The sequence below is a fragment of the Lonchura striata genome, chromosome 3 (assembly GCF_050655825.1).
Source record: "Lonchura striata isolate lonStrDom1 chromosome 3, ASM5065582v1, whole genome shotgun sequence".
NCBI lineage: Eukaryota > Metazoa > Chordata > Aves > Passeriformes > Estrildidae > Lonchura > Lonchura striata.
This window is the reverse complement of record NC_140705.1, coordinates 104,472,025-104,497,753: the sequence shown is the minus strand read 5'-3', so window position 1 is coordinate 104,497,753 and position 25,729 is coordinate 104,472,025. Positions and strand designations below refer to the sequence as shown.

The window sequence follows — 25,729 nt, the reverse complement described above, 5'->3', positions numbered from 1 at the left end:
TTCTGACTTTAGAGTCTAGGCTGATATGTACTGCACATAAATTACTAGAACAAATGCCCCAAAAATATCAGTGACATATCTAACTTCATTCTCAATTAAACATAAAGTTCACATCTCCCAGTTCTGTCATCTTAAAGCCATATTAATTCAGTTAAAATAATCAGTTACTCCAAATCTACACTAGTAGAATAATTAAGACTTTGACATGTATTTATTGGACAGTAATTAATCTTCCATGATGCAAAGTAGTTTTCAAAATTCCCTCCCTCCCAGAGTTCTTTGTTTTATCTTCTCATGTAAACTATCAAATTTTGGCATGAAGTCATGTGAATTATAGCCATAATAATTAAAAGGATGCTGAAGTATTTAGCTGCTGCCAAAGCAGGTTGTTGTGCAAGGTATTGTGTTGATGAGGACAGTGCTGAAAATTGCAGTCTAACATTGCTAGAACAGAGTTTTGGCATGACCATATTAGTAACTGCCAGCAGCACCAATCAAACCAAAATCCAATTATTGCCTCTTGGATGTTCAAGATAAACTGTCTGAGATTGTCTGGTGGCATTGTCCATGAAAAGCTACAGCCTTTGACAGCCAAATACTTAATGGACCCTGTGATGTAAGCATGAAACACATTATTTCAATATTTGTGAATTTCTTTCTGCTGTGACATAGCAATTAAAAATAAATTGTTTATGCCCTATTTTCTCAGCTTAGTGAATAAAGCAGAAATCCTTACCTGTCATAACAGAGTGGTTTAGGCAAGAGTAGATTTTTTTTTTCTCAGATATTGAATAAAGCCATGGGGAACGTGTGTTTTATCCCTCAGAAGAATTGAACAAAAAGTCAATGTGTGGAATTTCTATTTTTGGATGCTCTTGTTGCATGCTCTTAGTAACAATAAATTGGTGATACAGAAGACAGACACCATATCACACCCTCCAGCTATCCCTGTTTCCCTATTGAAACATTCATTACTTTATATTGTTTTCACATTGCCAGGCACTGCTAGTTATTGTTTTAAATTGCTAGCACAGAGCTTGTAAATTACAAGATATTTCTCCCAGACTAAGACCTCAGTTCTGCTCCCCTTGTGATATTCACTGGGATTCCTTGTGCTTCTAATTTATAACTCACCGGAACAGTGAAAGAACTCAACTATTAAATTATTATCCATTGCCAACTTCCAGGATATTATATACATAAAATCTACATTAAACAAACATTACTAAGCGTGTTGAATTATGAAAGGTTTGAAACAAGGGGTAGTGCCTGAGAGCACAACACCTGCATTGGTGGTTAGAGTGATCGCTTTGTAGTTAGGAAAAAAAAACATGAAAGAAGAAAAAATAATCTGTATAAAAAAAGGACTGCACTAAAAACCTGTACCTCTCACCTTGATCAGTGTTACCAAGATGGAAAGACAAAATTCTAGAAGCATAATTATTCTCCTAAGAGCAAAGAGTATATTCCTGTCTTTTATAGAAGTTTGTTTGGCTAGAAATCTTCACATAATATAGGAGATTTCTCAAAATTCTGGTATGTTGCAGATATAAAATCTTTTCTGAAATTTCAGCTTTACAAAATATCATTCTGGTAATAACTTCTCATTGAAATCCTTTATTATTTGTGGAAAGACAATATAGTATAACTTTATATATTTTTTCACTAGCCCCTGAAGATGTGCAGTCACCCACAGCAATATCCTTTCCCACGTTCCTGCTGATAAGTTGGAGTCAACCCAAAACACCAAATGGTATTATTACACAATATACTTTATATATGAATGGGATACCAATTTACTCTGGAAATGGAACTAAGTATGTTGTAAAAGGTGAGTTCTTTGCTAGGTAGCATGTCAGATGGGTATCTCATGGTTGCATTCAACAATTGTATGATTGACCCCTTCTTATTTCAGAGGAAAGAAAAATAATTCTAAAATTGGCTGGATGCACTTTAAACCATGATGGTTTTAATTTATTTTATTATAAAGCATCTTACCCTTTGTTGGAACTCATAGAAATTAACACCACCATGGATGGTGTAGCTAATTTTTGTGCCTCTTTCACAGGATCTGAGTAATTTTTTTAATGGTTTTATAACATTTTGATCTGATACCATCCAGGTCTCAAAGCAAGTAAATTGCCAACTGTTGAAGAAATTATATACAGGTTTAATAGTTTTCTTACTGCCTTCCTTAAATATTCTTAATTAGAGAGATAACACATTGCTTACCTGAATAGCCTCTAATTCATTTATTAAAAATATAAACAAATAATCTGTTTTTTTTTTTTTAAATAGTTGTGCCATGTGCCAATAGCCAAATTATATCAATAGTCTTAAACTGTTACACTGAAGGTAAGTGTCCATTACTTGACAATACAGTGAAGCATAGTAATCTGGCTCTCTATTTTAATGTAATTGGTGTAATTTAATGAATTATCCAAATTACTTGTTCAGACATTATGCAAACAGCAACAATAACAATAATAATAAAAAAACCCCAACAACAACAAAACAAACGAAGAACCCTGAACAGCCAAAAAAACCAAAAAGAAAACATGGAGCTAGAAGTGCCATGCCACAGCATAAGCACTATTATGGGCCATCAAAATTTGTATATTTTGGTAGGTGCAAGAAAAAATAAAGCATTTCTTATTGGACAACCTGGGGGGAAAAGGGTACCAAGGCTCTGCTTTCTTTTTAATGTAAGGCCTTAAAATTCAAAGCCACTTCTGCATCTTGAGTCAGTATAAAACTTATTTAAAAATTCATATAGTTCAAATTTCTTTGCCTTGCACAGGCCATAAGGTACTGGTGTGGTGGGTCAGTTTTGACACTGAAAAATGAATCCAGTTAGAGAACCTCCTGAAGGCTGTTGATGATCGCTATAATAAATAGTGCACACTTTAAGTCAAACTTTTTCATTCTGTATTCAAAGGTAATGGATTTTTCGTAACCATAGTAACCTTAGTGTATTTCTGGATAAATACATGAGGTATATACATTCTGGTTTTATTTTTGAATATAAACTACCACATTATGTATTACTAATAATATGAAAAATAGGATATAGGTTAGCATAATGACAGCTCAAACTAGTGTGCATTTTTCTTCTGCAAAAAATAAATATTTATCAAAAGTGTAGATTCAATTAATTTCTCCCTCATCTCCTCAGTTTTCTGGTATTCTTGCAGTGCTATTTATCTTTTTTTTTGCAAGATTTCCATTAATATCTCATTGCCATATCATAGCACAGTTCTTAAAATTTTTGATGTGCAAATAGTTGTGCTTCCAATCTTACTAAAATCCTTATTGTAATTTCATGATAGGTCCATCATTTAATCAAAATATTCATCTGAAACCTGGTTATAAATGGGCAAATGATGTAAAACATTTGAGGAAATGTTCACCATATTGTTGGTTGGTTGGTTTAGATAAATGTCTGTTTGCAGTCTGAATTATAGCCAAAACAAATGCTTATTGATAAAAATTATGGTCAAGTAACTTTTGCAATTCTTCTTTGAAAATATAGGAAAGCATAAGGTTTCTACCTTTAAATCTCGAGTGATATGTCAGAATACGTTCAGTTGAAGTAGTCAGAAAAGAAATCTCATTTGATTAATAAGTTTCCTAGAGAAGCTCTTGTTGCTTTTATGTAGAAATTATTTATTTATATTTTACTAGGAATTTATATATTATTGATCCTATTGAGAATGTCATGACTTTGATTTCAATTAACCTAAGACATGGATCTAAAGAAAGCAGAGTCCTAACTTATTCAGAAGAGAAGGCTGGATCAGCTCATGTTGCCATAAGCTGTACACCAGTATTTTCCAGTGCTTCCCTCTGCCTGAGGGAGAAGTAGCAATGTGATCCAGCAGGCTGGCATTTGGGTCACTGGAAATCCCAGTTCTTGTGAATCAGATTTATTCAAGATCTTGCTTAGATTTGCATATATCTTTAATTTGACCTTATTTTGCTTCCTTTCAGAGCCCAAGATTTTCCACTTTGTAGGCTAGGTTTAAAATAGGCTACACTTTTGGTAGTTGGAGCTTTTGGTTTTAGAGTATTGTGTTTTACACATCTTGTCTTTTTCCATATAATTATCCTTTTGTTTCCAGCACTTGTTTCCACCCTGTTGGTGACTTATTGCCACAACATAATATACTATTGACAGTAAACAGGGAGACAAAGTTCATTGTCTCTGACATCTGCTTCCTATTTACTCACCAAAATTATTTTCCTTATTTAGGAATTATATGACTTATTTCCTGGCCAGTAGTCTATACCAAAAAGTCATAGATTCTTTCTGTGTTTTTGAAGTGCTGTATCTATAGAAATGTGATGGCTTTCTAAACCTCTCTTTTTAAGATGACATAAATTCTGTTTAAAAATTAGTACTTTACTGACTTTCATTTCAGACCATGGAAATTGTGATCAGTATAGGCTAGTCAATCCATAACTTGAGAAGGGATGTGTTTTCTCAACCCCATAATGGCAAATATATTGTTAGATTAATTTCTGATCTTGACAGTTGTTGAGGGCTTGAAATACTCATTGATTTTCATGGAAATTCAAGTGTTTGTTTCCTCTAGGGGTTGAGCTGTAATTAAAAAGGAAACCCTTTAAAAGCACATATGGCAAATGCACACTTTACCACATTGAAAAAGGAGACCCATTAGGCATCCATCATCCATTAGTGCCTTTAAATATTTCCCCCATATTGACAAATTTGGTTTCAGTGTTGTGAGTAATAAAACACTGAAATGAGCCTGCCCCTCTACCACAACACCTGTATTAATTGTCTGCCTGTGATTTTTCTGCCTCCCACCTTTATGCATTTGCTTTATGTGGTGTATGTTCTACTTGCTCATGCAATCTGGCTTGTATTTCACATCCTATGTTCCAGTGAAAGCCTAATCTCTCCAAGGGATCAGCTCGGAGGAAATAGTCCCAGAGCCCAGGTTGAACTTCAGCTGTGTGAATCCATACCCCTGTATTTTTGCTTTCAGTTGCTCTGTGTGTGAGTGCAGAAGCTCCTGTAACCAAGACCATCATCTGCAGCTCAGGAGAGTAGTTGCAATAGGGTTATGATCCCCAGACCTTCAGACCTTACTATTCTGTAGATGACTAGCAACTGTAAAGAGCTGGAGAAGCCTGTACAGTTGTCTTCAGAGCTCTTAACATATTGATCTTAAAAAGGCTTTTCATTTTAGAAGTTGATCTGGTTTTCCTTGGCAACGGGAAAATATTCTTCACATTCAAATACTCACAGACAAACCTGAAGTTTCTACTTTGAAACATGGAAAATTCTTAATGTAATTATTTTAAAGATATGTTTAAATTTATGCAAGTTCTCTCTTCTTGTCTTCTCTTTTGTTTAAATTAGACTCAGAAATTTTCTACCTGCCTTAGATGAAAGGGGCAACAGGGCCAGTTTTATCCTGAAAAGTACTAGACTGCAGTGGCCTGAGCTGGCAGAAGGGTGGTCTAATAAATGCAGAATGTTATAGCATAAGCACAGGTGATCACATGTGACCTTAGTGCCGGTTTTTTTTGTGGGTAGGGAACCTTATTGATATGAAGAAACTTTAGAAAAAAGGTTAGAGCAAAATATTTGTGTATTCTTAAAAGCTGAGCATTTGATGGACTGAGAAATGGTGTTTGTTGTCTAGCATGTTTACAAAGGGAAGATACTTTGTGGATACATTAGAAAACAAAACAAGACAAAAAAGTGAACTTGTTTTTGCTCTGCGTTTGGCATTGAGGATGTATGTCTGCATTTTCTGCAGCACTAGGTACTTGACAATGCTAACAAATTATGTTCATATAATTTTCCTAGCAGAATCTAATGGTTCTTATCATGAATCTTTAAAAGCAAGATATTCTTATTAAGACTCAGCTGTATGAAACTTATTTTTCTCTGCCAACCTGAAAGAAGTGCTTCCAGTTTTTCAGGAAAGAAATCATGTCACCTATGTTACAAGGGCAGACCCTCAACTGAGTTAAACGAGTAGAGAGTTATCTTAAATTGCATGTCCAAGAGTTTATAAAAAAATGTGACAGAGTACTTTGTACCAGGTTGGTAGGCAAAATATTAAGGAGAGCCTTGGAAAAGGTGAGAAAGAGCTGTCTTCACAATTTTTTTTTTCTAAGAGCATGAACTAAGCTTTAGCTTATTCAAATTGTTCTTTGACCTGAGTATGGAAAGGATGATCCCACAAAACCAGGTTAGAATGGCAGCCTTGTTTTATTGCGAGGAAGAAACAGCTGTTCAACATCTGTTCAGTAAGGGCTTAACATATCTGAACTTTAAAAATGGGAGAATCCAAAATTAGTACCTGTATTTTTAATGTTGCTCTAAACCACAGTGATTGCAGTACACATTATGACTATATTTTACAGAAAAATTGGCAAAGTTTTGGTCCTTTATACCCCATGAATACTACTGCTTGTTTTAAAAGAAAGCTCATGATAATAAAAAGCAGACTCCATAATAATATCAGTATTGCCCTGATTGCCAAGTGAAACAATTTGAGCAAGAAAATCCACAGATTTGTATGTAGAAGATAATTGCAGTAAGATGTATCACTGCAAGAGGCTGAACCACTCAGAAGAAAATCCTTATCTTATTTTTAATGGGTTCTTTTGGTTACTTTTTACAGTTTTCAGCTATAGCCATGTTTAAGAACAGCAGTTCCTAACCCTAAGGATTTGCCTTCCTTTGTTTTAGGTCCTACTCAAGGATGACAGGCAGCTTTTGCCTTAAAGGACAAACAATAGAGAGATTCTGTAGTCCTCTGGTATGAATTTATTTCCCATCTTCCAGGTGGCAGTGAAATACTTATAACTACTAAATGTAATCAGTCTGTTCTTTCACTACAGGTTTTTGAAAGAGTTGTTTGCTATCAAATGCAATATTAGTGCTAGATTTATAGTTATTATAACCCTGAATGTCACAATTCCTCATTTTTTTGTGAACCAGAGACTTCTTTAGCACCATGGTGAGCAATAAAAGTCAGTCTTCACTTTGCACTTAGAATTGGTTGTCTGAAACATCTTGCACATGACCCAATGAGACTTGACCCAGTGTCTCACCCATATTTTTGGGTCCTGTACTACTGTGCCACAGTGCCAGGCGGACACCTTGCATTTGGTTTAGCAACATATGCAGCTAATAAGTCATACAGGATGGCTTTTGAAGAATGCCTGCTGCTCCAGGCTTTATTCTGGACCTTGCATGCATTTTAGTGAACATCCAGAGGTGCACCTGGCACTAGAGGGCAGGGTATGCCAGCCTTACAGGAGAAGCTGCCTTCTTCTGAAAGTTCTAAGCCTGCAAGGAGACACATTTGATACACCTGAAGTGGCTACGCTGACATTGCCGGTGACCGGTGCTATCGTAATTAATTCCACAGAGCCAGAATGCAGATTCAGCAGGCACAAAACCAAAGGGCAAATGGGCTGTCTGAGCCTGGCGTTCCGGTATTTCAAACTCAGACAGAGAGATCTGGTGCACTCATTGGGCTTAATAATACACATCTGGGGAATTTAGAGTGGAGGGGGGCAGGGGAAGGGTAAAAGCATTATGTTTATTTGTAGCAGCTCTGTTGTATCATTTTCTATTGCAATGCATTAGTGCAGTGTTAAATAAAATCTGCTTATTTAAAATCCTTTTAAATAGTGTTTAAATATTTCCTGCTGATACAATCTGCTAAAGTAGTTATCCTTGCTGCAGATTTCAGTTAACCTTGTCGCAGATATTAAGCCTGAAGCTACACAGACTTTTAGGGACCTTGATTATAGAGCAAAACCTAATGGTGTCATTATAAAACCACAGCTGGACAGGCTTCTGGAGTCCTTGTCCTTTGATCAGATTTGGGTAACACAGCAAGCCAGGAGAGAACTCACGCTAACCCTGCTGGAATTGCTGAGCTCTCAGGTTACTTGAGTACCACTTTCTAAAAATTAAAATGCAACACAAATTATAAAATGAGAGTGATTGGGGCCTTCCAATCTTCTGTATGTACCAAAGTGAACTGGAGCAAAATAGCTTCTCCAGAGCTAATATCTGTAGAACAGAGAGAGTGTTTATTCTATCTTTCCCTTCTGGCGTGTAAGAATTATTTTGGCTATGGGATCTGTTTTCTAAACAAAGAGAAGAAAAGCATTGATTTCCTGGCTTGTCTAAATTCCATGATAAGAAATTAAGCCCCTAAAAATGTAAAACTTCCAGATTATTTTTTTTTCTGTGATATTACTTCAAAATATTTGTCAAGATTAGGCATCTGTAAGCTTTTTGTTCTGTATTTTCTCCTTCAATATGTAGGTTGGTAAGCAGATTTAAAGATGCTGAAATATCTTCAGAAGACAGTGTCTACCAAGAAGGACACATTTAAATGAAGAGTTCATTGAGTTCAATTTATAAAATGTGAATTTACAGCCTTACAGCTCTTTTTCTTTTTTTTTTTTTTATCCATCAGCAGAGCTTACTTCATAATTGCCTTGTCGGTGTTCTGCACTGGCATGTGGATTTGTAGGTCTTCACCAAGATACCCTCTTTGCAGTTAGATAGCAAATTTTTATTTTGATACTTTCTGAGATCAAGTTGTTGTAACATTGTGTGTGTGAACCTCTCTTGAGTAAACTGGCCAAATCTTGTCTCCTTTGCTCTTGGATTTTTCTGAAGGGTTAATGTATTTCTCTGCATTTTGTCTTTAGTCAGTGTGAGCTTCACATCAAGTGTCATAGTTTGTCTTTGTGAGCTGTTATCTCATGGTGACCACTTTTTGTTACTAAATATAATGAGAACTCTTTTATTTGCAAGAGCTAGGATATGCTTTCTTGTCTATGTTGTGCTCATAGCCTGAAGTAGTTTTTGTGGGATCTTATTTTTAGCAGTATGCCTGATAATTATGGTTTGCCTAAAGCCGGTAATACAAAATGGTGGCTTCTGTTCAGGTTTTAATTTTTCTGATAAAATGGACACATAGGCTTATTGTTTAAAACAAGTTTTCATCCAGTCACAATTTCATTAAGTGCTTTAGAAAACATCAGAAACTGTGCAAGGTTTTGTGTTGAAATTATAAATAATATATTGATAAAAAAAAATATCTCCCCTTTTCTAAAAGATTGTTCTTTTGTTTTGCCAGGATCATTCTGAGATACTTGGCAAATGATTTATGCTTAGTTTCAGGTAATGCTGGATTCAGGTAAATAAAGATATGACACCTCTTGCACAGATGGACTAAGCCCAAACTTGCTGCTTCTACTTGAATCCCTAGCTATCCATTTCTAAGGACACATCTGACTTAGCAATAACTTACTGGCTTGGATAGAGTGGGGCAGCCTTCTTGGTATTTCTAGCTGCATAATGAAATTTCTTTCCAAGCTTTTCCTTATGCCCTGGAAAATATACTCATAGTTCTCCCTATTAATTTAGAAACACTTGGTCTCCTGAAGTGCTAAACAGTTGATGAATATTAAATTTGAAATAGATATTCTATTCCATGCTTCTGCATTACAAAGTGTGTTGGTTTATCAGCTGTGAATCATTTGATGGAGCAGTGCATGTAGTCTTCTTTGGCTAGTGCTAGGCACAGACACTTCTTTCTAAACCTGGTATATCCCAACATTCCTTTAACCTTGGAATATTGATAAATTATGACAATGTACAGGCAGATAACACCACAGAAGAATTTCTAGATGATTCCCAACTGGGTTTCCCTTTTCCCTTGTTTTTACTAAATGCATTACCATGAGGGTGCTGGGTCATTTACCATTACTGAAATATTCTCAGCAAATTTTTTATAGAAAAAAAACAGAAAGCTGTAAGGACACAAATAAATAGAAAGGGAAATCCTTGATGTTTGCATGTGTTTCGGACTTATAATTTCAATAAGTCTGAGAAACTTCTTTAGAATTTCCATTTCTGAAATACTTCACCAATTAATGTAAGTCCAGACTTTTCTGAGTATATTCCATCTTGCAGAAGTCTTTTCTTGTGTGTGAACAATACAAGACTTTGTGTTATCAGACCATAAAAGAGTTAGATGTAAGTTTGATTTCAAAAATATTTGGTGGTTTGTATGATTGGAGTATTCATGTGCTTTTCAAAATCTGGTTCTCTATCCTCTTAAGTTATGTGGAAACATATGAAAGGAAAGGGTCTTGCCCCAAAACGTATGGGAGGCATTCTAGGGTACTTCCTTTCCTTTTATCACTACCAGCAATCTTAACTTTGGCTTCTACACTGATTGCTTAAATTATTTACATAAAGCTTAATAGCCTTTTTTAGTCAGAACTGATCTCCATCATGATTTTCACTAGTCTTCCATGGAATATGTCTTTTTATGATGTTTATTTCTGACTGAAGCATTTTACATAGATTGTACTTGGACTCTGAAAAGTCCTGGGGATTTTCTTCTTCCATTTGCATGTTTTTTATTGTATGAATAGAGTGACACATTAAAGTTATGAGGTTTCAGGAAATTAACTAGTGGGGAAAAAATATTCAAGTGAACATAAAGATAAACATGTAAGAAGAACATCAGATTAGTGTGCTTTAAGTGAGTCTTACACTTGTGGTCTTAAGAAGGATAGAAAGGTGGGCGATAAACATTGTGTTGGCTGCTTTGGATGTGCCAGGTTCCAAGATTACAGAGGTACATTTAAGTCATGTTTACAGTCTGCATATCTTGATTTCTTTCTTTCTTTTTTTTTTTTCTTTTTCATGTCTGGGTATGTTTATGGCTACATAAGGTTGTTCAGAGATGACTAGAGAATCTGGTTTATTAGGACATCCTGAATCCTTGTGTCTCACTTATCCAGGATCATTGGCTAGACGGGGGAGTTCACACAAAGGATGCATAAGTGACATTTTCAATCTATTCTAAGAAAAATGCTGAAAATCAAGGAAATTATCAATAATGGAAAGTTACCCATGTTGATGTACTGTCAATAGGTTCTTTTTGAAAGCTGAATTTCATATTAACTTTAACTTTGGAGCTATTTATGAACACTAAATTTTAATAATGCTAGTAATTTTTGTTCTGATCAAGGAACAAAAATTTAATCCAATTGACAAGAATTTTTAAATATCATGAGTTGACAAGAATTTTTAAATATCATGAGCTGGCATGCTAGCCTTTTCATCAGCTCAAATATGTTAGATCAAACATTTCAACTAATGTGTTTTGAATGTTTTGAGGTATGACTCTTGGGATTTAATATCATTGTTGCAATGTCACATAACAATTTTTAAGCTGTTAAGTTGTACTGGGAATTAAAATACATATGCAATTTAAGTCTTTCTCCTATGTTTACAGGCAGAGAAAATTGTAGAGAAAGCTTGTTAAGTAAAACTAAAAACAAAGTGAGATACACTGCATAGATAAAAAGATTAATAAATTAGAAATGTTAGCATAAAAAAGAGGTACAAGTATTGACTTAAATATGAAAAGAAGTTGTGTGTCAGAGATCAAGGCAAAATAAACAAATGGTAAATAGAGCTAGAAAATAATTTAAAATATTTGCATGCAGATAAAAGGAAAAATCCAGGTAGATAAATAGTCTAAGTTCAAAACAGCTGAAAGAAATTACAAGGAAATGTCTTCATCAAAGAGCCATCCTTAGTGATGCTTCTTTGGGAGTTACATGAATCAAAATTGCAGTGCTGCAGCCAGAGAACCAAAAAACCAGTAAAGCAGCTAGACTGAAATAGATCCTTGTTTCTACATCTTATCACCAGGTAACACAGTTCTTGAATGTAGAGCTGCTGTAGGGAAAAAACACAGTTCTGGCAAAATCTGTGGCCTTCATGTGCTATCATAAAAATTGTGGTCACAGCAGATACTTTGATACTCCAGCAGAGAAGCTGAGGATATGAATTGACATAGAGATTAGTTGGTGACCAGGAGTCCAACTAGAGGAGCAGTATATCATGTTAACTGTGAATCATAGAATGGCCTGAGTGGGAAGGGACCTTTAAAAGATCATCTTGTTCCAACCTTCTGCCATGGACAGGGACACCATCCACTAGACCAGGATGCTGAGTGCCCCATCCAGCCTGGCCTTGAACACTCCCATGGAGGGAGCAGCCACAACTTCTCTGGGCAACATGTTCCAATGCCTCAACCACCCTCAGAGGAAAGAACTTCCTCCTAAAAATCAAATCTAAACTGACTCTCCTCCAGTTTGAATCCCGTCCCCCTTGTCACTGTATGCTCTCTGTCTTTCTTGCAAACTCCCTTCAGGTACTGGAAGGCTGCAATTAGATCATCCCAAATCCTTCTCTTTTCAGGCAGAAAAATCTCAATTCTCTTAGCCTTTGCACATAGGTGGAAATTAGGTGCTCCATCCCACTGATCAGTTTGGTGGCATTGCTTTGGACCTGCTCCAACAGACAGTGCTAGGGAAGCACAGGGAAGTTTCAGTTGCAAGTCGTTTGTTATCTTAGTTGTGTCCCTGAGTTTCACAAGAAAACTCATAAAGATGATACCAAAAATGTAACATAATGTAGGCATGTACCCAGCCATGACTACTAACATAGTGTCAGTTGCTCTCCTGCAAGACAGAAATAGTAATTATAAAACCTAAACAACTATCCTGAAAAATAAAAATCAAAATTGTGAAACAGCAGGACTAAACAATGTACTACACAGGCAAGACTGGAGCAGGGAGAGGGGTGGGGTGGAATACAAAACCCTCTTAAGGGTTTGCCACTTGTGAATTATGCATCTCACTCTCACTAGTAGGCGTAAATGCATAATTCTAATCTGTTCTTATTACTTATTTATAGCACGCAGTAGAATGTAAATTCTATGCCTCCTTTGTAGAGGTTTAACATGCGGGTTAAGGTATGCAGATATTTCAAGGAGCCTACATAGACAACTTTCTGGACATAACACCCTGTTGCCAGTTAAAAGGCATGGACTTCAAGCAATAAATTTAGCTAGCTCTCCCCTCCCATTTACAGGAGGAACACAAACGCGATGTAAGAAATAAGGTATAGGATCAACAGATAATAAGAAGAGCATTCATCTTGAAATAAACTACTCTGCATTATTATTATTTATGATAGTTGCTGTTGTTAATAAAGTACATGTGGGACAGAGGAAAAGCCTGCAACAACCACTGAATTTATGAGACTGGGGACAGATGCAAGCTCTTCCTTTTATATTGCTGGCACTGATCGATTTGTATTTTTCCCTGATGATGGTTTATGCCATTATAAGTGTTTTGTGTCTCCTTACTATTGACTTATGGTTGCAAAGCACTTCACAAACGAGAACAAGCTTCTGGGCATTATATTCTAATCTGCACATCCTATAGATATGCCATAATACAGAGCAGCTGACTGCACCACCTGTGATCTGTGCACCCACAAACATGATTTATTCTGGTAATCCCAGTTTAATGCATCACATCAGATTGTGGCAGTTACGTTATCTGATGGCATTACTGACACTGCATGCCATAACTGGGTAGTGCAACATGTCAAGCTGAAAAAAACTTCAGGCTTTTCTTTCTTTTCCCTTTGTTTGTGTGTTTGTTTTGAAAGTAAATATGAAATTAAATGAAACCAAACAACCTAAAACCAAACCAAAACAAAAAAAATGAATCCAAATAATTTTGCCCAGCCAAATGTTGACCATATTAATGACTCTGCAGCTTGGGCTGCTTGTTCTACTAAGGAGAGAGAAGAGCTGATAGAAATACTGTGTATTTTACTGTGCTGCTTATTTTGTGGTCAGTGGAAAAACTAGCTCAGCTTTTGTAGTCTTGCAACAGATTTAACTTGCTATAAATTGTCTTGTTTAGGAGCAGTGCTCAGAAGCTGAATCTTCCCACTATCCTTGTTCCAGCACTCCAGTAAATGTTTTGGCAAACTCCTTTACCCTCTGACTATAATTCAGGAATACAGAGCTGTTCTGGTCCTGGGAAGGTGATACTATCTCTTCTACAGAAACTCTTAAATCACATGATGGCTTTCCTGGATGGTGAGAATTGTTCTCTAATCATCTCACATGCATGGGTCTATAAAAAATGATGAAAAAAGTTACTCATCATGGGTGTAAAATGCAGATATTGCTAAATAAAACTTGCAACCTATAAAACATTACCTTAATCAACCTGTAGTTGATGGCAGTTCAAAGAGCCCTTGTAGTTTTATTGTTTACATTCCAATTTGTAGTGTTGAGTGTGCTTTCTCAAGCTTCTGCTTGTTTAATGAATTGTCTTTTTTGTGATTAAGAAATTTTTGGCATTAAAATGGTATTTTATAATTTACTATTAAGAGTAAATTATAGTTAGAAAAAGATAAGAATAAAATTATCTACATTTTATCAAAATATTTGTTTTGGAAATTAATTTATTTTATTTTATCCCTCTTATTCTTTGCTTGGCAGAAAATAAACTTATATAAAATTAAATACAGTGTTAAATAGTTCTAAGTTGACTCAGATACAAAGAGGAGTATAGAAATCTTGAAGGAATGTTGTACAGATTTGCAAATTATAGTGATGCTTACATAAATAATTTAAAAAATATTATATTGATACTTAATGTTTCTCTCCTCAAGTTTGATTTACAAAGGTAACCTTGAATCATCTTGTCAGCAGTAGTAGATGTGCTATGATTTTAGGTGGGTTGAGTGTCTCTGAAAATTCCACTTTCTCAATTTATTGCAAGTCCTTTTTCCCTCCCTCCCTTCTTCCCCCCACCCCCCTTCCTTTAATGAAAGGGAATTCAAGGGAACAGAGCATCCTAATTGCTTTTCTATGTAGCACTATCCTATACCCCTCTATGGTGTGTCTTTGTTTCCTTCTCTGAGGTTGTTTCTCGTACCCGCTCTTCCTAAGAAAGTGTTTGTAAGTCTCCATTCTCTCACTCCTGTTTTCCAGACAGAATTTATTCCTGCACTCTGTAATATATGCTGCTCCAGATGAGGCTACACTATTGATTTATATAAAATGAGTAGTAATAGTTGCTGTTGCTTGCTATATATTAATATATAACCACATCTTACTTGCCACAGCGGCACGTTGGCATGTGCTCTTCTGTGGGTTGTAAAAGTGACAGCCTGGCACTTCATACAATTGCCTCAGCACCCAATGTTAGGTATGTTTGAATTTTGTTTCTCCCTCTGCAGCAAGATTGGAATTACTTGGGAATACAGGATGTACTTCTGCTGGTGAGCCAAAGGGTTCTGGGTCATACTAATGTGAATCCAGAGTAGTTCCATTTTTATAGACACAGGTATCTGAGTTTCAAATTTGCAGTGTATTTGCCTACTGCAAATGTATTTTCCAGCTGTGAATATAAAGCTGAAGTAATACAGAGGTAAAATGGTTAAATCACGCTTTTTTCCTTTTTCACTTTTTGGGCTAAATATTGACTGACACATTATGGTTCTTAAGATTTATACTAGCAACTCATCTCTATTTAAGCTGGAGTAAGAAATAGAGTGAATGGATTGGAAGCATTTGTGGATGGAAATTTTCATTTAAATCTTAAAATCTTCATTCCATATGGTGTGTAAATAAATGAAGAAGAGGGACATCAAACTAAGATAGTGTTATTGACCACAATTACTTCTCTTCATGTGCCTGGTAAGCTTCATCTTCTTTTTGATTTCTCCCCCTCTGACCTTCAAACTCACTTTATTTGTCCAGCTTTTATCATTGAAGTAAACTAGGGAGACAGTGAATGGTTTTAATTCTAGTCAGCAAAGAAGTAACTTGGAAGTTCAGTAGGTTCATTTGATAATGAATGTTTGCACTGACTGACTGGCTCTGTGTCATTTTGGCAGCAAGAGAAGCTGTTGAAAAACCTTCCAAAATGCCTCCATATTTTTCTGATTGTGACTAATGCTGCTGGGTCAGAGGGAAACTTATCAGGGTTGTTATGGGAAGGAGGATTCCAAGGAGCACTGTGATTCTTCTGTGGTCAGTGACATGACGTGTCTTTAGAGGAAGGAATTTAGGTGGAAGAGCTAAAGTCTGAAGCACTTTAAATGTTCTTCTCTAATGTGTCCCTTCTGTTTTTTTCTAAACCATGTGGTGTGAGGCAGTCCCCATGATTTGAGTTTTCTTAAGCTGAGCACATTTGGGATTTCAATTGAGTGTGTTCTAACTGGGGAATAAGAACAGCCTGGAAAATGTTCCCGTAGTAGCTATCTCAGGGATGTGGCTTTAAAATAAGACTGGAATCCTTGCTCTCCAGCTTTTACAATGAGATATGAATAATAGGCACAAGAATAAAGTGTAAATAAAAAATGCGTACCTATCTAAAGAAGGTTAAAACTAAAATTGTTTTACTAAAATAAAAAGAGATAATGAAACCCATTAATCAGGAATGGGTGTTTATATGGCCTTTTGAATTGGCCAGGATGAAGCCTAACTTTTGAGGAATGTGTTTTGTCTCAAAGAAGTACAAGACTTTGGGACAATAAATGGCAGAAAGTTTGATTGTGCAACAATTAAGGGTGTAAGAGCATAGCCAAGAGACACTGTTACTAAATGTGAAGGCAAATAAACTAGATGATCTTTGCTGTTAAAACATAATTATCTTTAAATGCCTTAATGTGCTTTGGAGCTGTCCCTTTTCCAAAAGTAGAACTATTTTCCAGCATGTAAAATTGTTAGTAATTTCTTGAAATCTTTGCAAACGGAAATGATGAAAAAAGATCCTTTTGTTTCACATTTGTGCCAAAGGGCTTTTCTTCTTGAATATAACTCTTTTGCACAATCCAACACATAACTTATGTTTTCATGCATAACATATAGGGAATATGTTAAATGGTTTTGTGCTATGTTCTTTATTTCCCAAGATGGGACCTGGAAGTTCCCTGAATTCTTTTGAAGTGCTTAAGTCTCAAAAGGAATGAAGACTTCATAGAATATGGTGGATTGGAAGGGACCTGCTGTGGACAGGGTCACCTTTCACTAGACCAAGTTGCTAACAGCTCTGTCCAGCCTGGATTTTGAGCACTTCAGGATTGGGGTATCCACAACTTCTCTGGACAACCAGTTCCAGTGTCTACACTCCCAGTAAAGAATTTTTTCCTTTATAAGTAATTTGGAAAACCAGAGATATTTACTGCTGAATAAATAGTTTCTAAAACACATCAGCATTTGTTGGCCAACTTAAAGCCAAGTTATTTTGTCCATTATGTCAAAGTCTTTGCTGTTGTTCTTAGAGAAGAACAATAGCTTATGGTGCTTCCTGAAAAGTTACTTGTGGTCCTGGGTTTATTTGGTGCTTTTTATTACTTGCATTTGTTTATAATGGCTTCACAAAATTATTTAAAATTTGTCACTCTGCAACATTACTGAATCATGTAAGCATTCTTAGTTATTAATTAATATGTTAGAATTTGCTGCTATCTTGGAAGATAGATGTTTTCTTAAATTAAAGGGCCAGTTGCACATGTGGAAGGCCATACATTGCTAATTTACACAATTAGGTACATGAACACTTTGTCTTGATTGAGTTGCCTGAAGTACCTAAGGGGTGTCATTTGTGACACATGGTTTTTTCTTAAATATTTTCAAGGAAGTGATGAGTGTGGTGTGGGGTTTGCAGATCTATGAAATGATGCAGCATTAGTATAATATCCTTCCAGAGAAAGTTTACATTAGTGATGGCTCTTTGAGAGTCAATATAATTAAGTGATTGGTGCTCTATAAACAAAGAGAGCAGAATACACTGTACTAGAAGTTGAATATGAGTTGTTGCTTGCTTTCAGGAAATGGTGGAAGGCAGAGAAGTGCTAGTGATGTCTGATGAAGCAAGCCTGATAATGCGATCTTGACACTTAGCATCTGAATTAGATGTTTGGGATTTTTTGGTGGTGTACAGAAATCAGAAGGGGACATGGTTTTATTTGGTGGTGAAGAATTATGGTCCCAAGGAGTTTATCTTCTAATTAAATGCTAAGTTACTATGAGTTAATATAACAGATTGTGAGAAAGAAGATGAGAGAACAGAGTAAGGAGGTGAGTAATGAGCTGAAATGTTCATGTAGTGTACCTACATAAACTAAGTGATGATTGGAATTCTTTGGAAGTTTTTCATTTTCAAACATTCTCAGCAGGTTTTTATTGTTGTGCTGCTAACAATCCCTTGCTACCATGTTGTTGTATCATTTTTCTTTGAATATAGCAATGGGATAACTGTTGTCTCCATTATTTTCCTGAGAAACTGTGTGAGGTTCCTTGCCCAAGTCCCATGAGTGCTCACCAAGACAGGACATTGCCATTTCTGGTCCTTACAGTAGCTGCCTGAAACCAGGGAGAGTGGGGATAGGGAGGAAGAGAGGAACAGGAAGGGCGTGTGGCTCTCTTGCAATAAATCTGAATATAATAAGAGTGTTAAGATAGTTACAGAGAAAATAAACTATTGCAGCTATTACTACTGTGTTGCTTTTGAACTGGGATGTATTCTGACAACTAAATGGGAAAGCTTATGTTTTGTTGAATCTTTAATTTTCGTTGTTTTGTTGGTTTTTTTTAATTTTTTTTTGACTGTACTAATTATGTTTTTGTACCTTTTTTTAGTAACATCTCTCAAATTCCATGCTAAACGTGGCACTGTACTGTAGCATATTATCTTTCAATGACTACCCATTAAATTTGATCAAAGCAAGTGAGTGTTCTTATTGACCATGCAAACGGGGTCATTCTTTATTCCTTCTGTCTCATGCATTGATTGTGCTCTCAGGACTTATGCAGGTGGTCATTAGAAACTGGAGGGATACCAACCACTATGGTTGGTTAGTGTAGGAAGTTCCAACTACCCCACATATCTAATAATTATAGTGGTATGCAAATATCAGTTTTAACGATAGTCACTACAGTTCACAATTCTCTTGCTGATGCGTGAGTTAGAAAATTATTTAGTTTGTTTGTGTTGCCTCTGAGGTCAAAGAGACGAAAAGGCAGGTTGATCTTTCCTCTCCCTCTGCTCCACTTTTTTCTTTGGGAAACTAGATAATGGATTTAAAACAGATATGTGTGATTTTATTTTAGTTTTCTTCCTTTGTTCTGTTTTTAGCATGAAAAATGCAAAATTATTTTTCTGTCTACCCTCTGTTTTATTAAGATGACTGAGGGAATCCTGTACCCTCAAAAAATGATCTTTGTCTTTTTTGCTTTTTGTTCTTCTGAGTCTAGAAATGAGAACAAGACCAAATCCCGAATTTAGGGTTTTTTTCATCAGTGAAGTTCTATGATTTCTAGGCTTAGCTTTTTATTAGTAGGAAATAAGTATTTTCAGTGAGTAGTTATTGGAATATTGAACTAAGAAACATTTGATCCTTAAATTAACTCAAGGAACTGGAATTGTGGAACAGATTGAAATATTACTTGATAAAGCAAATTTTTAAGAAAAAAAAAAAATCAAGTTTTGCAGTAGGTTTAAAAGTAGTAATTGTGTCCTTACTGTGTTTGTGTTGTAAATTGAGATTAATGAAATTCATCCAGCAACAACACAAAATAAATCATAAAAAAACATACAATTCTTACCCTATATTGTAAATTATACTTTGTTTGACATTAGTCACTGAGTTTTCCATGCACTGGGGGGTGCATTTTCTTGTAACACATTTCCACATAATGCTTGTGGATCTGTTTCTAATGTGTTTGAGAGTGATCTGTTTTTCATGTCCACAGTTGCCTACATTTGATCTTATGCAAATCATGCAATCAAGCAAATGGAAAAGCAAGGCATTATTGCTAGAGGACCTTGACAAACAGTGGCTTTGTACTTTTAAAAACCTCCTCCCTCTTTCAAATCCACGTTTGTATCCGTAGCTGTTTGAAACCAGTGATCCATTATGAAACACTTTGAACGTGAAATAGGAAAATATCTTCCAAATTAGGCTCTGATGAATAATTGTATTGATTGTGATGTAATATAATGTCGTATGTTTTATTGTTCAGTTTGTTAGTTTCTGCTTCTAACCTCTTAGAAATACTGCCTACGCTGTATTTGCTGGCTCATCCAAACTTTGAAGTCTGTGGATAGATTTTAATGGTGGCAAAGCTCCTACTTTGAATGACGTAGCTAAGCCTTGAATTTCTTTGTTTTCTTCTCCTGCTTACACAAACAAAATTTTTCTTTTTAGCCTTTATCCCAACTAAATCTTTGCAATTCAATTGAAACTTTCTATTTAGTAGTCAAAATACTTTGGTGTTGGTAAATCAAGATGAGGAATAAAGATTTTCTTAGATTCTGGTGACATGCTGCTTTTTAAACATATTTTATATTGCAGCTATTTTTAAACTCTCCTATCCTTTCCTCTCCTTTCACTATGTTTATCATCTGATCTCAAATGGTCCCTCTGCTCATATGTGCTGTTTCCATTCCTTGCTGTTGGTTTTTTTTTTTAACTTTACATGTTTTCTTGTATTTTCTTCTTGCTTTTTCCATTCTTGGTACTGAGACACACAAAGTAACCTCTAGGCAATTGCTTTTTTCAGGGAGGAAAATAAAACATTTTCCCATCTTCTATTCTCTTAATCCTTGAAAGAATTCTTCCCTCTTCAAATTACGCAAGGTATTTCCACAAATGTATGCCTGCCAGTAGTCTCATCAACTACAGTCTGCATCAAACCCTGCACTGACAAGGATAAGAGTGATCCACCATAAACAAATGGAGAAATAAACTTTTTCTTTTCTCTTCCCCTGGGTTATAGTCACTCTTTTTGGTGAAACCCTACCAGATACTTTCAACTTTGAGAAAAGAATACATAATCTAGGAGGTTATGAATTACACAGGTTCCATGAATTGCTTTAATCTATTCATTTTAGTATTGCTGAAAGTAAAATCCTTCTGGTCACTTGCTTGCCCGCCCACAACATGGAATATGTAATACTTGTGTCACTGACATTCAGCTCCATCTTCCAGCTTCTCTTATGGCAGCTTCAGGGAATAAGGGACCCAGGAAGGTGTAGAATCATGAAGGCAATGCAGCCAGTGCAGTACATGGAGTTTCCCTGCATGCTGAGCCAGCCTGAGTACCTGCTCTAGAGTGTGCTTTCCCTCTCTCACTGACTTAAGCACTGCTTAACCCTGGTAGAATCAGTCCCATTATGTTGATTAAACATGTCACTGTTACAGGCATTCACTTGATGATTTTTTTTTTTTAGCTGCGGCATTTTTTTTTTAACTCACGCTTTGCCATGTGCTCCATAGAACAATAACTATGAGTGGTAAAGTATTTTCAATAAAAATGCACAAGTTCATTCCTTCCTCACACAGAGTGGAGCAAATCAGAAGAAATTTCATTCCTGCAGGGACTGGAGGTGTTACATGAGGGGAAGACCAATGAGAGAGAAGTTGGGTGTACAACATTTCTGCTTTGGTGATGTCTTTTTTATCCAACAGGAATTTCTAAATTTGTGCTCAAAAATATTTTGTAAAAAAATACAGTTTAATACTGTTGGGCTCTGAAAACACTACTATTTTTTATGTCTTACAAAACAACAGAACTTTTATGGCATACTGAAAATGTGTGTCTATTGAACAAACATTTTACCTGTATACCTTACGCTGTTGCCAAAACCTCAACTGTAAATTCCTTCTTAAAAGGTTTGCTTGTTAGTCTGTGATTTGTACTTTAATGAAAAAAGAGAAAGGAAAAGAATAGAAAATTATGTCTGCATTACTTTCATGCTAAAATTTTTCTATCAGAAATTCCTTTATTATTTTAGGGAAGAATAGATGATCTTTTAGGATATTTATTCAGAAAAAATGATACATTTTATTCACCATTTTCTGCAGTAATTGAAACTTCAAAATTAATGACCATTGAAAAGTTGTTTTGCTATAGCATTAGATGGGTTGTCTTTACTGAAATATATTTTTCTAGTGTTTGGTGTTTGTACAGCTGAAGACAAACAGGCAAAGAGAGAATGCATCAGTATGAGTGGTGGCAACAATGAGTTTCCTTTGTGTTCATGCTTGTAGGGAAATCTTCATGGAATGAATTGTTGAATGTATCAATGCTTGACATTCATGTTTCATACAGAACATTTAAAAATATATATAAAATCCGGTTGTGTTAATGACGTGTACTTGTTTTTCCATTTAATTTAATTTTATTTGATTAATAACCTCAAAGGTGTTCATTTACCAATGTAGCAAACTGATGTAGTATGTAGCACCTGAAAATCTAATTTTTTTTTTTTGTTGTTGGTTGGTGTACATTCTGGTGTAAATGGAGTAGAGTGGTGTTATCTCAGCCAAAGCACACCCCACAGATCTATGGGTAGTCAAAATTCACAGTTGTCTGCTACTAAAGAAGCAGTACCTATTCATTCCTCTGGGGCAAACCTGAAACATTTAAGAGACACAGGTCCCCTTTCCTCTTGATTTTCTAAACTCACTAGTCTCTGAAAGCTACAGAAAAACAAGTTAAAATGAATACACCAAGTAAATTCTTATTCTCTTTTTACCCTAGATTTGGCAGTTTTCACACCACACCACTTCCTGCTCACTGCATGCACACTTGCTGGCTGTACAAACAGTTCCCAGGTCACCTTGTTTACAGCACAGCTGCCACCATCTCACGTAGATGCCCCAGTCCTGACAGTTTTGGATTCTAGAACAATATATGTACAGTAAGTAAAAATTTCTTCTTTCCTGACAACACAATAGTGCATCAGTTTATTCAAGAATTCCAGTGAGTTCAATCAGGGGAAGGGTTTGTGACATAAAATTAAATTTATTATGATTAAATGCATAGAAGTGATTAGTTTAGTGGTTCTGTGAACCTTCTGATTATCACTTGCCAACTTAATTTCCATTTTGTCTTTACGCAATCAGTATAACCTACATATGGGCATAGCCTCTGCAAACTTCAGTGCAGGAAATGTTCTGGTGATATGCCCCTTTTGTAGCCCCTGCTTTGTGTGTAATCATTTATCTACTGAGTACAAATACTGCATTAGACGTATGGCTTAGATTTATTTTTATGATTGCACAACTGGGTTTTCAAATTCTCAAAATAAACCCCATGAAGTCCTCTAAACAAAGCCTTACATTTTTCAACGTGGTCTGAATCTTTATTTCATCTGGTCTTAATCATATTTTGCTTTTATTTGCAGATGGAAGGAACCAGTAGAAATAAATGGAATCCTAGATCGCTATATAATTTATATGGCCACCAATGAGCAGAATTTTACAAAGTGGAATGTAATCTATAACAGCACAGAACTTTTTCTGGATTTTACTATTCCGCAGCTTTTTCCGGGTACTGAATACCTCATAAAACTAGCTGTAAGTTTTAAAGATGTGTAGTAGAGGTGTAAAATGGTGAAAATGATTCATACTTTGTTAGCATCTTAATATTTAATGGCTCTTGTGTCCACTTTATTTAACCTTTTCTTTTTGAAGCTAAGGTGAGTGAGTCATCCTGAACAAAAGTAGGTTTTTTTTGTTTCAAAACAGACTCACAATAATGTGTTTGTAATTTAAATACAGGTTGTCTTCAAAAATAAGTTGGATAACTAATAATAATTTGAGCAGAAATATATTAAATGCTTTTAAAATGTTTCATTGGACACAACTTACAAGAAAACATTGAATATATTTAGTGTCAACCTTTTGTATTTTGTACCATAGCAATTTGTTCTTTCATCTTAAAATCTGTATGTAGAAAAAAATAGCAAAGAAGAGTCATTCAGTGTAAAGTAGCACTTTGTGTATTCAAAATATTTTAAAAGACATTAGTGTTTTCATTGCATTTTTTATCATTGGTTTTATTTTGTGATGAAATATAACAGCTTCAATTCACTAACAAACCATAAAATCTGTGAATAAAAGGAGGGGATTGTCCCTTGTTTTAAGCACACTGTTCATTTTATAACAATACCTATATAAGGATATTTGCTTTGATAAATGCCATAGAAAAATATTCTGCTCTTGATTATGAATAAATTTACATTTATGTAGACTGGATATGCATTCATTTTTTCTTAACATGCTCTTGAATGTTCTAAATATTATACCACACAAAATAATCTACCTTCAGGTAATGATAAGGATCTGACTTGAACCTGAAAAAAACAAGGGTATTCAGTCTAATTAAAGCTTAGATTCATGTTGAAATTAATTCATTTGTGCCTAGATATTTCAGCATAGTAAATTGCTTAGCATATATAATAGCACCATGTCCAAAACTAAGACACTACCTCAACAAGCATTTTATGCCATGATTTTTTATTTATTCTTTACAAAAGAATTTTTGCTCTCCTTTACTCTGCCACAGCTCTCCTCTGCTCCTGCCCAGCTTCTGTGCATGGGGGCACAAGGAGAGAGCATCAGGGAAGAATTAACAGCTACAATCTGGAGAGCACCTGGGACTTCTTCTTTTGGGGGCTTTGCCTTGGGATACAGGAGGAGGTGTTGTGTGATATTGGTTTTGCTTCATCAGCATGCGCCGGTTTCCTAGAAATTATCAAATAAATTTTTAGGAACCTTTTGTTCTTTATATTTTATTTCTCATTTCTTTGTAATTTTTTTTATCCCCCTTAATATTTGAATTTAATCAGAAAGTGGGAAAAGATAATTTCTTCCAATGACAAATGTAACCAGATTTACCTGGATAAAATGCAGAGGTCTGTGATAGGTGAGTTAGAAGATCTAAATGTCCTTGCAGCTTTGAAAATAATAGAAGTGCATGAAAAGCTCTATATCTTTGAAGTGTGATAGCTTTCTTAAAACATTTGGGTCCATCATATATCAAACTACTTTGACGGGTTTCAGAGGAATTTACTATTACAGGTTTAAAAGTAATGAAAATTAAACATGGTTAAATGTTACTTGTATGCTTTATGAAAGGAAAAAACTCCAAACATAAAAAAATCCAACAAAAACAAATCCACAAAAAATTCAAATCAAGCATACACACCTGGAAAAAAGATTAAATATTTAGTGTTTCATATATAATTTAACTGAATTTCTGTAAGACTTTAGAATAAAAATAACCCAACCAACCATCAACAGTGCAAGATGTAACTAAATTCTTCCTTTTATTTTTTTGTCAGAATAAAATACTTCTATCAGCTAGAACTTTTTTCTTTTCCTTGTTTCACAGTTACTATTAACTTTGGTTTCTATCCACTCAAAAGTTGGTTTTGGCTTCTATGTTGAGTTATCAAAAATTGCAGCTTGAACACAGGAATCAGGAGCCTCACAAGCAGAACTTTCAGCACATCACAGGCTGTTGCCTTTTTTTGTATGAAAGGTTAATGTTACTACATTGAGGAGAGTTAGAAAATATTTATTTTTGCATGCTGATACCAATTTTCAGAATTGATTATTGCCATTTAATATGCAGCAATTTTATTCATAAATGAGTACAACAGGTTTTGTATGCAAATGTAATGCTTCTTTCCTAAAGCCTGGCAAGAAGACATAGGGTCATGTCTCCATGGATTAGTGCAAAGGAACTTGTTTTTGTTCTGTTTGTGTTCTAAGCTGGGTACGTGTGAGCCAGGCCAGTCTGAAAGCAAAGGGAAAGCTGAAAGGTTGCCTTTAGTAGCGAGGGTGTCACTCTTACTTTTATGACTGAAGTACTTTTGTGATTGAAGTGTTAAGTCAATATCTCCTCAGAACGCTGCAGTGTGGGTAAGCTGGCTCAGGTCCTGGGTGGAGTGCTGCTATGTGGTGTCATCTGATATGGTTTGCATCTGTCCTTTGGCTGTCCAGTTCCTTTGGTAT

The 25,729-nt window shown here is 35.4% G+C and overlaps 1 protein-coding gene across 12 annotated transcripts in view; it reads left to right on the top strand.

The window, feature by feature from the left end:
- The window catches only part of USH2A (usherin), a 391,259-nt gene that overhangs the window by 178,504 nt on the left and 187,026 nt on the right, over window positions 1-25,729 (top strand). For all 12 annotated transcript variants that reach the window (XR_014954513.1, XM_085577109.1, XM_085577108.1 and 9 more), the window contains 3 exons: window positions 1,670-1,831; window positions 22,467-22,626; window positions 23,113-23,284. Coding sequence is in view for 11 of the 12 variants with exons in the window: in XM_085577109.1 (XP_085433235.1) it covers window positions 1,670-1,831; window positions 22,467-22,626; window positions 23,113-23,284 (494 nt within the window). In the remaining variant the exon portion in view is untranslated. The remainder of the gene's footprint in view (window positions 1-1,669; window positions 1,832-22,466; window positions 22,627-23,112; window positions 23,285-25,729) is intronic.